This window comes from Gossypium hirsutum, chromosome A05, assembly GCF_007990345.1.
Source record: "Gossypium hirsutum isolate 1008001.06 chromosome A05, Gossypium_hirsutum_v2.1, whole genome shotgun sequence".
In the NCBI taxonomy this organism is placed as follows: Eukaryota; Viridiplantae; Streptophyta; class Magnoliopsida; order Malvales; family Malvaceae; genus Gossypium; species Gossypium hirsutum.
The window spans coordinates 77521303-77535481 of NC_053428.1; the positions used below are offsets into that span (position 1 = coordinate 77521303).

General features: G+C 36.4%; 2 protein-coding genes across 7 annotated transcripts; both read left to right on the forward strand.

The window, feature by feature from the left end:
• Positions 1 to 1743: 1743 nt before the first annotated feature.
• Positions 1744 to 6143, forward strand: LOC107957324 (formin-like protein 17). 6 transcript variants are annotated; one of them, XR_005926805.1, is made up of 8 exons: positions 1744 to 2064; positions 2993 to 3073; positions 3214 to 3275; positions 3350 to 3431; positions 4090 to 4201; positions 4385 to 4456; positions 4534 to 4650; positions 5808 to 6143. XR_005926805.1 is itself a non-coding variant. In XM_041112603.1 (6 exons), the coding sequence occupies exons 4-6, from the start codon at positions 3380 to 3382 to the stop codon at positions 6032 to 6034; spliced, it is 375 nt and encodes a 124-aa protein (XP_040968537.1). In that variant the 5' UTR covers positions 1744 to 2064; positions 2993 to 3073; positions 3214 to 3275; positions 3350 to 3379; the 3' UTR covers positions 6035 to 6143. The 6 variants fall into 6 exon arrangements, 1 of the variants encoding a protein (XP_040968537.1); XR_005926804.1 differs by having other exon boundaries at positions 4106 to 4201; XR_005926807.1 differs by lacking the exon at positions 3214 to 3275 and having other exon boundaries at positions 3402 to 3431; positions 4106 to 4201.
• A 6810-nt stretch (positions 6144 to 12953) lies between these two features.
• On the forward strand, positions 12954 to 13932 carry LOC107960568 (uncharacterized). Its single transcript, XM_016896900.1, has 3 exons — positions 12954 to 13359; positions 13460 to 13533; positions 13618 to 13932. The coding sequence occupies exons 1-3, from the start codon at positions 12954 to 12956 to the stop codon at positions 13930 to 13932; spliced, it is 795 nt and encodes a 264-aa protein (XP_016752389.1).
• Positions 13933 to 14179: the final 247 nt, after the last annotated feature.

Consider the following 14179-nt stretch of genomic DNA (forward strand, 5'->3'; position numbering starts at 1 on the left):
ACGTGACCCCTTTACAAAGCCCTCTAGTGAAAAGACAACTACCATTAGCTACAGGGACTCTAAGTTGCTCTTGATGCCATATGGGAAAAGACAACCTATTGACTAGCCTTGCATCTATAAAATTGTGAGTGCTCCCCGAATCAATTAGAATGATAGCCCAGCATGCACCTACCCTTGCTGCCACCCTCATCGTGTTATGCCCTTGTAGCCCAGTAAGGGCATGCAACGAGATTACCGGTGATTTAAGACCCCCTTCCTCTGCCCCCGCTTCTTCCAATTTCTCTGAACATTCCTGAAATTCTTCATTCTCATTCTCATTGTCAGAAAGAGGATCACGCAGAAACTGGTATAACTGTGATTTCATGCATTTATGTCCTGCATGGTATTTGGCTCCACACCAAAAGCAAAGACCCTTTTGTTTCCTCTCAGCCATCAAAGCTGGGGAAATCGACTTAGATCCGAGCTTGTTAGATGATGCGTTGCCAATAGATGAAGGACTCGCTACCGTTTTTATAGGAGAAGAGGAATGCCTGGAGTTGATCGATGTGTTGGTTAAGGGTCCAGATGAGCTAACCCCCCATGTCGATCTTTTTCCCGAATAAGAAATGAGCACTTCAATCTTCCTTGCTAGCTAGAAAGCTTCCATCAAGGTCGATGGCTCAAACAGATCCAGATAGTGACCAATCTCTGCCTTCAAGTTGCTAAGGAAAATACTGAGAGCGTAGGACTCCGGTAGACGCACTTGGTTTAGTAATCCCACAAATAAATCCTGATACTGTTCAACAGTACCATGTTGCTTCAGATTAACCAATTCTCTCATCGGATTATCAAACTGTCCGCAGCCAAAGCGAGCCTGAAGATTTTTAAGATACTCTGACCAAGATAACATTTGTAGACCACCATTTCTTTGAGAATAGAAATGGTGCCACTCCAAGGCTCGGCCTTCCAAATTCAGCATTACCGTGCGAACCTTACTAGCCTCAGGTGTACCTTCAGCCTCAAAATACTGTTCTAACTTGGTCCACCACCCCCTAAAATCTGAACCATCAAATTTAGGACAGTCCAATCTGCTTCGGTTAACAACCGCTCCTTGCACAAAACCGTTATCCTTCCATTACACACCCCTTTTCTCTGTAGCCACTGGTTCTTCTGAGGCTTGGGGTAAATCTGTTTCCTTAGGTAAAAACCCAGGAGGAGCCCCCAAAACCCCTTTACCCTTATCTGTCACAACATTTGCTGATGAACCTGTAGGTGGAGGTCCGAAATATTGACTTAACAGTGCTTGCATATCCCCCCGAAACTCATTCTTAAAGTCCTGTAACCGCGTCTCCATTTTCGTCTCCAAACGGCCCATTTCTTCTTGGATCTTGGAAATATCCTGCTGTAGACTACTGACCTTCTTCTGCAAACGAGTTGACACACCGTCACCAGTCATGAAGGGATCGTGATTGCTCTGATACCTTTGTTACGAACCAAAAGAAAATCTAAGAAAGAAAGAGAGGTTGAATGGAAAGAACAGAAGAACAAGGAAGAGAGAGAGAATACTGGAATAATATTCTTTTCATTTGATATCGTTACTCACGTACTGCATGCCGTTTTAAAGGAAAACTAACAAGGTGACGTGTACAATTCTGTTGAAATTAAAACGCACCATTTCATTAAACTTAAAACTCCTCAAAACTCCCCGTATTTAACTACGATTCTATAATTCTTTTCTACTGATTTTTCAACTCATAACAGAAAAATAGAGTAAAGAGAGGAAAAATTAAGGTTTCTTCAGCTTACATTAATGGCGGTTAAGGTTTTCTATTGATCCCCTTCCCAAAAGGAATTCTTATTCTCTCCCGCCTATTATTTCAAGTGCCCGCTCTTTTCTCTCTCTTCTCAGTTTCCCAAAAGCCCTAATTCGAGGTCGTCCCTCTAATCTCTCAATTTTAACTTCGAATTTTCAATCTTGACGATTCCACGGGATTATTTGGGATTCGAAAAGTTTTCAGAACCGGAGACCGAGAAGCTTTGATGGGCACTCAAGAGAAATCCCAAGGCAACTCCAATTCGCTGCAGGTCAGTTCATGTCTCTCTGTCCTCGTTTGGACCCTAGAGTTTTGTTTTACTTTTTGCTACTTCACTACTAGGACGAGTTAAGGTATTAATTATAGCTTCTTCTTTTTTATTGAGAAATGATATGTGAATTTACAAAGTGAAGTTCTAATCTTTCAATTAGTTTTGAATTCTTTTTTGCTTTATAGGTAAAGGTGTGACTCTTTTTATCTATTCCATAGTGTTAGTCATTAGGTTTTTATCTATTCCATAGTATTGTCTTTTTTATGCACTGCTTGGAAAAATGTTGTTTGGATTAGATATTGAGCAAACTTCTGGTTTCCATATTTTGCAATTATATCGTCATCTTCATTAAAGGAGTGGTGAAGAACATATTCTTGATAGTTTCCCTTATAGCATTATTTTATTAATAGATCCAACTTTTTTGAGCAGTCATTGACCTGCTATACAAAAAAAAAAGGAAAGTTTTGAAGAATCTATTTATAACAATAATTGCTAAGCTCACTACCTTGAAGTTGAGCTAAGACATTCTCCACTTTTAATGGATGGAAATGCCTCCAATTGTGATTTTAAGTGGAGGTTGGTAATTAATAAAGTTAGGTTTTATTGTAGTATGTTATATGAATGTTTGAAAGTAGTGCATGATGAAGGCAAGGTGGCGTGCAGGGAAAGAACCAGTGGAGGGCTGTAGCATCTTCTTTCTGTATTATTCTTACTCAACATTAAGAAGATAGTTAAAGTGCTGGAGAACAATGATTTATCATATAGCATTGTAGCAAATACAAGATAACAATTTTCTGGCATTCGCTTTTATGAAGAAGCTCTAACTAAAACATTTAGTTCCTGGATGCTTCTCCAATAACATCTTTCATTTGATCCATCTTTGTAAAAACTTCTAAACCTGAACAAGTTTTTGATTTTTCATGTTTAGTACTTTTTGGAGCTGATGAAAGTGCCACGAGTAGAGTCAAAACTAAGAGTGTTTTGTTTCAAGATTCAGTTCCGAACTCAGGTTTGGCGGTATCTCCATAGTAAATCTGATTTGATAAATTTACAATATTATTCAATAATTAATCTCTTTCTTGTTTCTCCTTTTTCTTTTATTGAATCACTTGTTTATCCTCTGTTCTTACATTTTTTTACCACCTGCAGGTTTCTGAATTTAAAAGGAGCTTAAATACTGTAAATTACATGCAAATTTTGCATGTAATAAGGTATATCATTAATGTTGTTGATGACGGCAGTGTTTATTCGTTCTTATCTTACAACTTTTGTATTGGTTATATAGGTATGAAATTCCCTTAAATTGAAGGATCTCATGAAGAAAATTATCTATCTAGGAAATACATTGAACCAAGGAACTGCAAGGGGTAAGTGACATTCAATTTCTCCTTTTGGCTTCTGTCTTTGATGCTACAATTGCAGCTTGTAAAAAGATTAGGCAGAGAAAATATTACTAGCTAAACCACATGTGATGTATTACTAAAACCAATTAAGGTTGGCCTGTCCAGTCCTTGCATTATCTAAGATTTGGGTAATATTCAAACCGATCAAAAACTAGTTATTTATTGAACAGGTAAAAAACCAATTATTTTTTCCGTTTTTCTTAAATTAAAGACCATGCCATTAAGGTAAATGCATATTACTGGTAACTATTAATTATATTAACTATTTATTTTACATTAAATTAATGTTTAAACATAAAAAATAAAATAAGAAACAATCAAACCAACTGGTTTAACCTGTGGTCCAGTTTCTTTAACATTGACATTTATGTCCTTTAATGTCGAACTTCTACATTTATGTCTTTCATTTTGAATTTTTAGATGATAGTAGTGTCCATCAATTCTTTGTCCCTTGTTATGCTATTAGTTCCTTTGTTTTGCATTTTCTTTTTTTCTTTTTTTGCCAAAGCCACTTGTCCCAGGTGTCATGTTTTTTTATGCATTTAATGCTGATCAACTATTCAGATTTGAGGAAATGAAATTCTTCAACTGCTGTATGTTCCTTTAATACGAGGTTTCAAAGCATTCCTGCTATACAGGTGCTGCTGTTGGGTTTAAGTTAGACAGTCTTCTAAAGCTCACAGATACACGTGCTTCTACCAGCAGGATGACGCTAATGCACTTATCTTTGCAAGGTCTGGTTACTATTTTTTTTCCTCTTTTTGTTTAATTAAAGATAATTCTGTTTCTTGTAAGATCTGCCTCGATTATGTATTACACCCAGTTTATATGTTACTTTGCTACTGGAGATTTGTTTCTGATACGAACAGAAATGGTTGATTTCAATCAAGTCTGAACTGTGTTTTTATTGTGGCTAGGTCCTAGCTGCCAAGAAACCAGCTCTATTAGATTTTCACCTCGATTTTGTTAGCCTTGAAGCTGCAACTAAGGTTTTCATTAGTATTTTTACATTTGAGTTTGTAGCTTGGTAACACTATGTTTAGTTTGAAGGCTTGGGTCCCTGCAGATACAATTAAAAGCTTTAGCAGAAGAAATGCAAGCTATAATTAAGGGATTAGAAAAGGTTAAGCAGGAGCTGGCTGCCTTAGAAAATGACGGTCTTGTTTCCGAAGTTTTCCATAAGGTACATGGTTGTTTCGTTTCTTCCTTCAACATACATATGTGGTAGAATCTCGATAAATGAATATTCAATAAATTAGTAATCTCAGTTAACTAATAGAATCAAAGTCTCAGTTGAGCCAGTTTATTAATTCAAATGACAGCCTCACTAAAAGCCTAGGACTATGAGCTCCAAGGATCCTCCAAATATATAGAAAACTTTAGAAAAATTGAACCATATCCATGCTGAAATCATAATTGTATCTGACATTTGCTACCAAGTCTAAGAAACATAGGCATAAGATAATATTAATATATATGTATATATTTTATAATTCTTTAGGCCCAACAAATATATAAGATAATGATTCCTAAAGAAACATAAATGTTCATATAAAACAATAAGTAAATTTCAGTTAACAACTTTTACCTTGTTGTTTAAGCTCTTCTAAAAATTTAAACTTTAAAATTGTTTTTTTCTTTGTGCCTAAACCAAACTAAACCTTACTCTTAATATTTTGAACCGCACACACCGCATTCAGCGCATTGTTTTCATGTTTAGCATGTAGTTATTTAAAGTGACTATATAATTGTCATCTGGATCTTGATCATCATCAGTAGGACTATTTATGATCCCTTGAATAATTTATCCTTAGGTGATTCCATCACTATATCCAGTGCTTTTCGTTTGTAAGTCATTCATGCATCTTAGTAAAAGAAAATAGTAATATACATTTATAAGAATTGAAAACATAAAATTCCTTATAAATTAATAAAGATTGACCACCAACTGAATTTTGGATTGGTTACTAGCTTCTGCATTTTTTTCATTTTATCACTCTTTACACGTGTAGTTGCTCTATAAAATAGAACAAGAGAAATGTTATGTACACATGCCATAGCCCTAAAATTGGATTTTCACTAGCGTTGATGATGCAAATTAATCATTATTCATTCCAATATATTTGAAGAAAGGAACATTTGTTCAGATAAAATATAGTATATATTATCTGCTCCTATCTAATTTATCATCAATTTGCCTTCTCAACGACTGTTATTTTACTAGAATCCCCACTGATTAAATCATACCTTTGAAACATGTGAGCTATAATTTACTATGTAAGCTGATGGAGTTACCATAATATAGCTCTTTTATGTTTTGACTGGTGACAAATGGAACAGGAAAAACCAACTACGCTAGATTGCAGTCCAAGAACAATTTGCAGAAGGCACATAATGGCTGGCTCCTACCTCTACAAATGCATATGGGAGGCATTGCAGCAACGAATAAGAATGATATTGATCAACATGCAGTTGACACCGTATATGCTCTGAATCCGAATTCAGGTGTGAGTTTCAGATATTTTATGTGCAAAAAAGTATTAGAGTGTCTTATGTTTGTATGTTAGTTAAGCAGATTATAGTTAGAACCTGCAGTAGGATTGATCAAAAACTACTCCCAGTTTTGTAATAGTCTACTTGCATATTTGTATATATTTAATAATAATCTCGTGTCAACTGATTATTCTATTTTTTTATTTAATTGTTTTGTTTTCAACATTTTTTTTATTTGAGTTGAAAGAAGAAAAACATGAATTGTAATTTTGACTTAGAAAAGAGAATATTCATTACCAACTTAAATAATCAATGTTGATATTTCACATGGGAATGGATATTCAAATCTTATATTTTACATGGTTATGATTTAAGTCCTTATTTCATTTATGTAACTTCATTATAATATCTTATTTTATTGATATTTTTATATTTAATCTAGTTTTTATTATTTATTTTAATTTTGATTCTAAATTTTTATTTTTATTTTAATATTTAAGATAATTTGAGTTCTAACTTTTGGATTTTAATTGTGTTATTAATTTATTATTTTAAATTCTAAATTTAAATTCATTAATTTTTTATTCAGTTTTAAAGTTAAAATTTTAATAAAAATTTAATTTGATAATGAATTTTAATAGAAAATTTTTATATTTATATCATGGATATTATTTTTATATTTTTCATGATCTTTATAATATTTTATAATTTTTTTTGAATTTATGACATTTAGCGGCATTTGTGGGAAAAGCGCCGCTAAAAGTCATGACCTTTAGCAGCATTTTTTTAAATAAATGCCGCAAACTTTAGCGGCGTTAGCAATAGTGGCGTTTTTTGCGGCGCTTGTAAAAATGCAGCAAATAGTTTTAGCGGCACTTAAAAGCGCCGCTAAAGGCCTAAAAAAACGCCGCTAAAAATCAGTTTTGCTGTAGTGTAAGAACTAAGACACAAACTAAATTCGGCAGAAGCTAAGACATATTAAAAACTTGCATTAAACTAAGACACATTAATAACATGTAATTATTAACTTCAGATTATATCATATTTATGAGCTGAAACTAAGTTAACTAGCTAAACTAAATAAATTGATTTATTCTAGCAACTTAAAACGCATAAAGTAAAAAAGGAGGGAATCTAGCTCAATGAGCTAGAATCAAGGTGAATTGAGCTCCATTCAGCTAGGGTCAAGCTAGGTCAGCTTGCAAGAGATTGTAAACCATGCTTGGTGAGCTAGTCCAAGAGCATTATCGGGGCGTGGCCGTATCATCCTTACCTCTTTAAAGTAATTTTTCCTCAAATTGGGCCATTTGCTTGCAAAAAATCTTTCACCGTCACAAGCCCCTTGGCTAATGAAATTGATGTAGTTGCTCCCAAGAACCTAAAAATCAGACATGCCTCGAAAAGGAAGCAAGTTATTTTCATGCCTTCCCTCTTTAAGAGGGAACCATTTCAAAGTGACACCTACACAAAAATGAATTAGATTAGTGACACCATGGTTTATAAGCTCAAAAGAACTTTTTGAAACCTTATTCAAAAATTGAACATATGAACGAATGTCAGTATCAAAGATATGAGTTGGCCTTACCGTTTCAAAATGAATCAAAAATTTCTTCGATGGTAATATACCAGAATCATGAAGCATTCGAGAATTATAATTTTGGACAACAGAAGTCCATGACTCAATTCCTTTGAACAATGATATAGAACCAAAGCTTTGATTTAGTATTTGCAAATTATCACAGTTCAACAACTTTGTTTTCAGATTTAAAGACAAAACATCAAACAAGCACAAATGGTTCACACATCTATTCACACGAAATTCAGAATGCTTGATTTCTTTCAATAATGATCCAAAATAACAAAACTTTCGATAGTTATAGTCTCAAAAATCAAAATCCCTTGGTTCAAATCCCTTGATCAATAATAAAGAACGATAATGACCTGGATCAAAAACGAGGTTTTCTCTTACCATTTCACTTAGACTTGGAAGTTCCTTGACCGGCATCATAGAATGAACATGAAGCACTTTAAAGTCATTATCAAATGAATCATGCTCGAATCTTTTAAGCCAAAATATAAAACAATTTCCAGAATCAAAAATTTGATTTTTGACCTTGCAAGCCAACAAAATTCACATGCTTCATTTTCAAACAAAATGATAAAATTCGGAGTAGATGAAAGGTTGTAACACATTTATGCAAAATAAATTCATTATGCTTACCTTCATTTATCAACAACTCATGAAAACATGCTTCGGGCTTAAAAACATGGTTTTGATCACTCATTCCACAACGCAACAAATATTTCATTTTCACCAATAAATCTCACATGCCAAATAGGGAAGATTTAGGCATAAACAAATTCAAACAATCAAACACCTTAAAATTCTTCCACATACATGAGGATTTCGTACAAAACTTTAGAGAGTTCACATTAACATCACATTCAAACAAATTAAACACTTTACGTGAAAACTTGTTATCACACAAGATCACATTTTGTATTCGTCGATTTAATCGAACAACATCAACAGATTTTTCAACACAAAACACATCAAATGAACAACTCTTCATGCCTCCACTTAAAATTAAATTTTCAAGAACAAACAAAGAATGACAATTAAACAAATCAAAATGAGGAGATGTTTCCAAAACTAAGTCATTAGTAATTTTCTCATCGATATTCAAATTGGATTGCCGTGATTCAATGGCTAAAGACTCCTTAGCTTGCTTACATTTAAGCACTTATGGTTGGATTTCATTTTCAACCTTACCTTTCTCAATCAATTGAAATTGTCTCTCATCAGAAAGGTAATGAAGTTGAAACTTATCAATTGAATCTCTAGAAACCTGAAAAGAAGAAGTAATACAAGGACAACTCGTATGTTGGTTAGTAAAAACATTACTCACTTTTTCGTGTTCACTTGCATCTTTTTCACTCATTTCTTTTTCTAACTCATTTTCAAATCCTCTTTCTTTTACCTAAGTCTCTTTTATTGTTGAAAACTCACTTTCACTCTTCATTTCTTTTTTTTAAACAACAATACTTGATTCTTGCTCACCATCTTTTCTTTCTTTAATCGTTCTCTCTTTTTCAGTTTTCTTTTCTTGTTCACATGCTTTTTCAATCTCAATCTCTTCTTGCTTTTGTAACGCCCCAAAAATGTAGGGACTGTAATTTTGCATGCTTTAACACAAATTTCTTGTTTGCTTTACTGGCTTAGTGATTTGGGTGTGTTTAGGAAGCCTGGGTTCGAGTCTGGGCCTTGGAAAAATTTTTAGTTTTATTCTTAAGGGAGATTGGTTATTAGCTGTTAGGATTTATGTTTAAGTGTGTGGAATTTTATGTCACAAAAAGCCTTGTGGCTTAGTGACAAGCATCGTGTGGAGCATCTGAGGAGGGCATGGGTTCGAATCCTATGGTAAGCAAGGAGCATTTATTTTGCTACCAAAGGACGACAAGAATTGGTGTTGGATTTGAACTCTAGTGATGGAGAGTTTGAATGGGTCATAGAGGTTGTTATGGAGGATATCAATGAGGGATAAGGGGAGAAAATCTTGGATATTTTTAAGGAATTTGAAATTGGAAGCAGTTGTAGCCGAATGGGGGTGCTTATGGGTGCAAATTCGGCCAAGGGGGTTTTAGGAGTGCATTTTTAGCAATTGGTGTGAGAGTAGGTGCCGAATTTCTCCTCTTCTATTTCGTGTTTTGTTCTTTTTGACATTTTTGGTACCATTCTCCCTTGTGCCGATCGCTTTTCGTTCCTTTCGGGATTTAATCCGAATTTTCTTGTCTTCATTTCTTTCTTTTGATTCCACCCTGTGCCAAATGACATGACCTTCTCCTCTTTGTTCTTCTAAGTCTTTGACCAAATTCTTCCTTTTTCTAATATTTATTTTTCTTTTTTTCTCGTCACACTCTTCTTTGGCCGAACTCCACCTCTCATCTCACCCATTCGTTTGCTTGGTTGAATATCTCTTTAATCTTTCTTCTTTCTCCCTCTTACTCTTAACTGCATTCCCTCTTGGAGCCTTGACCAAATCCCTCTTGCCTCATTTCCCTTTTGACTCATTTGGGCCTTTCTCTGCGCTAGTCCAATGCTCTTTTGCCTAGCCGAATCTCTCCCTGCTTGATCAATGTAATTGAGTTTCCTCTTGGATTGACGAAATCCTCGCATTAGCTATGCCTTGTTATTGCTATCTCCAATGTGTGGGTTCACGGTTGTGCCACTTCTCTTTCTTTTTGCTCTACTATAATATTTTTTCTTTCTAATCCCTTTATTTTTATTGATCATTGTTAAGGGGTGCTTTCCTAGCATCGTGTGCTCGATTATAGTTTATGTTGGGAAAGCCAAATACTACTACTCTCCTCTCTTAATCCTTGTTTCAGTAAAAAGTTCACATGGTTAAAGTGGATTATATTCAATGTTGTGTAACAAAGTGGACTTTAATGTATATCATTGCCAATAAGTGGGTGACCGTGGGTTAAGGGTGGTTTGAACCCTACTTGTGCTACCAAGGTAAGCGCTATATTTTGTTCGGAATTAAGAGATATTAAGAGAGTGGTTAATCCAAGTAACTAAAAGCTAACTTTGGATTGTTATTTTGGATTTAGGTAGGGCGCGTGGTTATTGTCGTTTTCCTCTCCAAAAAGGTGTGTAATCGTACACCCAAACTGCTGTTACTGCCAAAACGATGAACAAGGGTATGTATTCACACCATTACGTTGTTGTGAATTGGCAAAAGCCGAAAAGTTGAAACTTCGGCATTTGTGGCCTCACGAGCGTACGAACGCCTGTGTGGTAAATTGAGCCCACAAATTAGGGACGACAGACTGTAGAGGCTGCCATGAGCTTTTTCATGAGCTTGGGCCGTTATGGGCCTCATTGGGTTGAGATAGGCCGTGTAGGCCCTACACAGATAAAGTTTACGATAAGTGAAAAATAATGGAGTAGACTATGAGACCATAAAGTCGTGACTGAAATTGGGCTGTTTGCGCCACACTAGCGTGTGGGCCCACTTGGGCCAAGTAACGGGCCTTAGGCCCATTTACACTTCTTAGGCCATACAGGTTATCTAAGTCGTTCAAGATGATTGTAGACCTTTTAAAGGGTCGTTATCTGTACCGAGACCCCAAAAGTAGTTAAATGACCAAAATACTCCTAAGGGGTAAAATTACTATTTTACCCCTAATGGATGGAAATAACCATTATACCCTAGAGGTAGGTTGACTGATGAGTGTATGATATATGAATGACCGTATCTGAGTATGACACCTTGCATACACGTAATATTTATGACTTGACATTCTACATTGGGGTTAGGATTCTAATTCGGAAGAAGTACTGTACTGGTGGCTTTGCCACGTTTTACTGTTCTGGTGGCTTTTCCACGTATTATGATATTAGTGGCTATGCCACATTTACTGCTATTAGCAGCTTTGCTGCGTTACTGTTAGCAGCTTCGCTGCAATATTGGTGTGCTGGCTGGGTGGGTCAATTTAATCCCCACATAGTGTGTTGGTTGGTACGGGTGGTGTGTTGGTTGGATTGGGATGGGTTGCATACCTGCACTGTGCTATTACTATTTTAGGGCTTAGACCCACACTATCTCTGTATAAAACTAAGGCCCAGACTGCACTATTACCGAATACGGCTCAGGCCCAAACCGTTACTGTATTCACTGTTTACTATTTAATTGGTAGGGTATTACACACTGAGTTTTTCGTAAAGTCACCCTTGTTTTTAACTGTGCAGGTAATCCCCAACCTTAGATGATTTGGAGTTACGAGGGACTTAGAAGTGGCCACACGACCATATATTGTTTGATTATGACTTAATTTATTCAAAGATTTTATATTTGGGTTTTTGATTATATAATAAGGCCATTTGGGGAATTTTTAACTTTTATTGGGCTTTTGATTTCGTGTTTCAAATTACTAGAGTAGGAACATCGAGTTTTCAAAGTAATAACATTTTCAAAGAAAAATTGGCATTTTTAACCTTAAGGTTTTTAACTAGTAAAGCTTCTACGGTTTTATTCAGATTAGGAAATCAAAGATAACAAACATTTTGATAAGTTAATTTCAGATGTAATAACGAAAATCATTGAGTTTTCTCAAGCAATAAAAACTAAATGGGTTTAACTCAAAAATGATTTTCACCAACAAGTTCAAGTTTTAGAAGGCACTTCAATGTGACACGTCAGATTTGGTCGTAACGTCTAGGTCGGGTTTGGGGTGTTACATTTAGTGGCATCAGAGCCAAGTTTGCAAAACTCGACTCTGTGGAATGGGTTTTTGAAATTTTGAAGTTTAAACGTTATGATAGGAAATGTGGCACACTGAGTATCCGACACCAAATCTGTAAGTTTTCTGACACTATATATTGTTATAGGCTGAAAAATATTACTGAGGGACTACTATAGATAGTAGTACTGCACTAAAACTCTTTAGTTAGAGTAGATTGAGACCAAAGGGACAAAAAACTGTAATAAGACTTCGTTCTGCGAAAAAAAACCTTGATTACTCTTGTTCATAATGCATTGATTAATAACTATTGAAATTATAAACTGATTCATAAGATTTAACAACTGATAATTTGCTATCGAAATGAGCAAAAGGGGCACTCGCGGAAGGGGTACACGAGGCCGCGGTAGAGGCCGAGGAAGTGTTAGAGCTAGGTCTTCGGCATTGGGTTACATGCCAACTAGGGAGGCACCAGCCTTGCCAGTAACTGAGATAGGGTCTCATGGCCGAGCAGCAAGGGATGATGCTTTATCTCAAGTAATGCTACGAGTTCTTGAAAGGGTTGCCAGGGAAAGTATTGGATATGTAGGCTGAGGGTCAATTTTTGATCAACTCGGGTCTAAAAGAGCGGAAATTTTTTAGGGTGTTTCTGGTGTAGCCCCAAATGTGGCGGAATATTGGTTGGAGGCTACCGAGTGGATAATGGATGATCTTAACTATACTGTGGAGTAAAAATTGAAAGGAGTAATGTCTTTACTGCGAGATGAGGCTTACCAATGGTGGCTCACTATGAGAGAAGGTATACAAGCTGATCATCTGACGTGGGATTTCTTCAAAGCAGCCTTTTTAGGGAAGTATGTGGGCGCAAGTTATGTGGACGCCCGAAGGAAGGAATTTTTGAACTTAACCCAGGGGAGTAATACTGTAGCGGAGTACGAGGTAAAGTTTCTGCGATTGAATCGGTACGTCCTCGGGATAGTCACAACTGAGTATGAACGCTGTGTGTGGTTCGAGGATGGTCTTCGAGATGAGTTGCATATGGTGATAGCTCTGCAGGGGGAGCGAGACTTTGCTACTCCTGTTGAGAAAGTAAAAATTGCTGAGGATGTAAAGCACTCTGAGCACCAGAATCGTGAAAAAGATAGGGGCAGAAGTAGGAGGGATTTTGGGCCCTCGAGTTCTTTTGGTGGTCCTAAGAACAAGCCTAGATTTGGTGGGCTAGTCTGAGCTGAAGTTCCTGTTGTTGCTGCTAGACCGCAGCCTTGTGCTGATTGTGGAAGAGCTCACCAGGGTGAGTGCTGGAAACAAACCGGGGCGTGCTTTAGATGTGGGACTATAGATCATCAGGATAGGAACTGTACTTAGAGGCCTGTTCAGATGCAAGCTGCACGTCAGGGTCATGTTCAACCAGAGAGAGGTGGTCAGCAGCGGTCATGGTCAGGCCAGAGATGGAAATGGTTTGGGACGAGGATGTGGAACTACAGGCAGAGGTGTTGGCAGCACTGAGGCAAGGCAGCCTGCGTTGGTCTATACTGCTTGTCATCGAGAGGATGGTGACGCTCTTGACGTTATAAAGGGCATGTTCTTAATTTATAATGTTCCATACACTGCTTTAATTGATATTGGGTCTACACACTCGTATGTTACATGCACTGTGTCTGAGAAGCTAGGTATTCTGTTTGAAAATACTGTTAGTGAAATGATTGTGTTGAGTCCACTGGGATAGTCAGTTACGGTGAACAAGCTATTTAGAGATGTGCCCCTAGAGGTCCAAGGGGTGGTCTTTCCGGTAGATTTGATAGAACTGTAGTTTGGGGAATTTGATAATATATTGGGCATGGATTGGCTAGTGAAACATCGTGTGAAATTGGATTATTCTGCTAAGCATATGGTGTTGAAGTCTATAGAGGATGAGGAGGTGACTGTGATAGAAGAGCGAAGAGATTATCTGTCTAATGTGATTTCTGCATTAA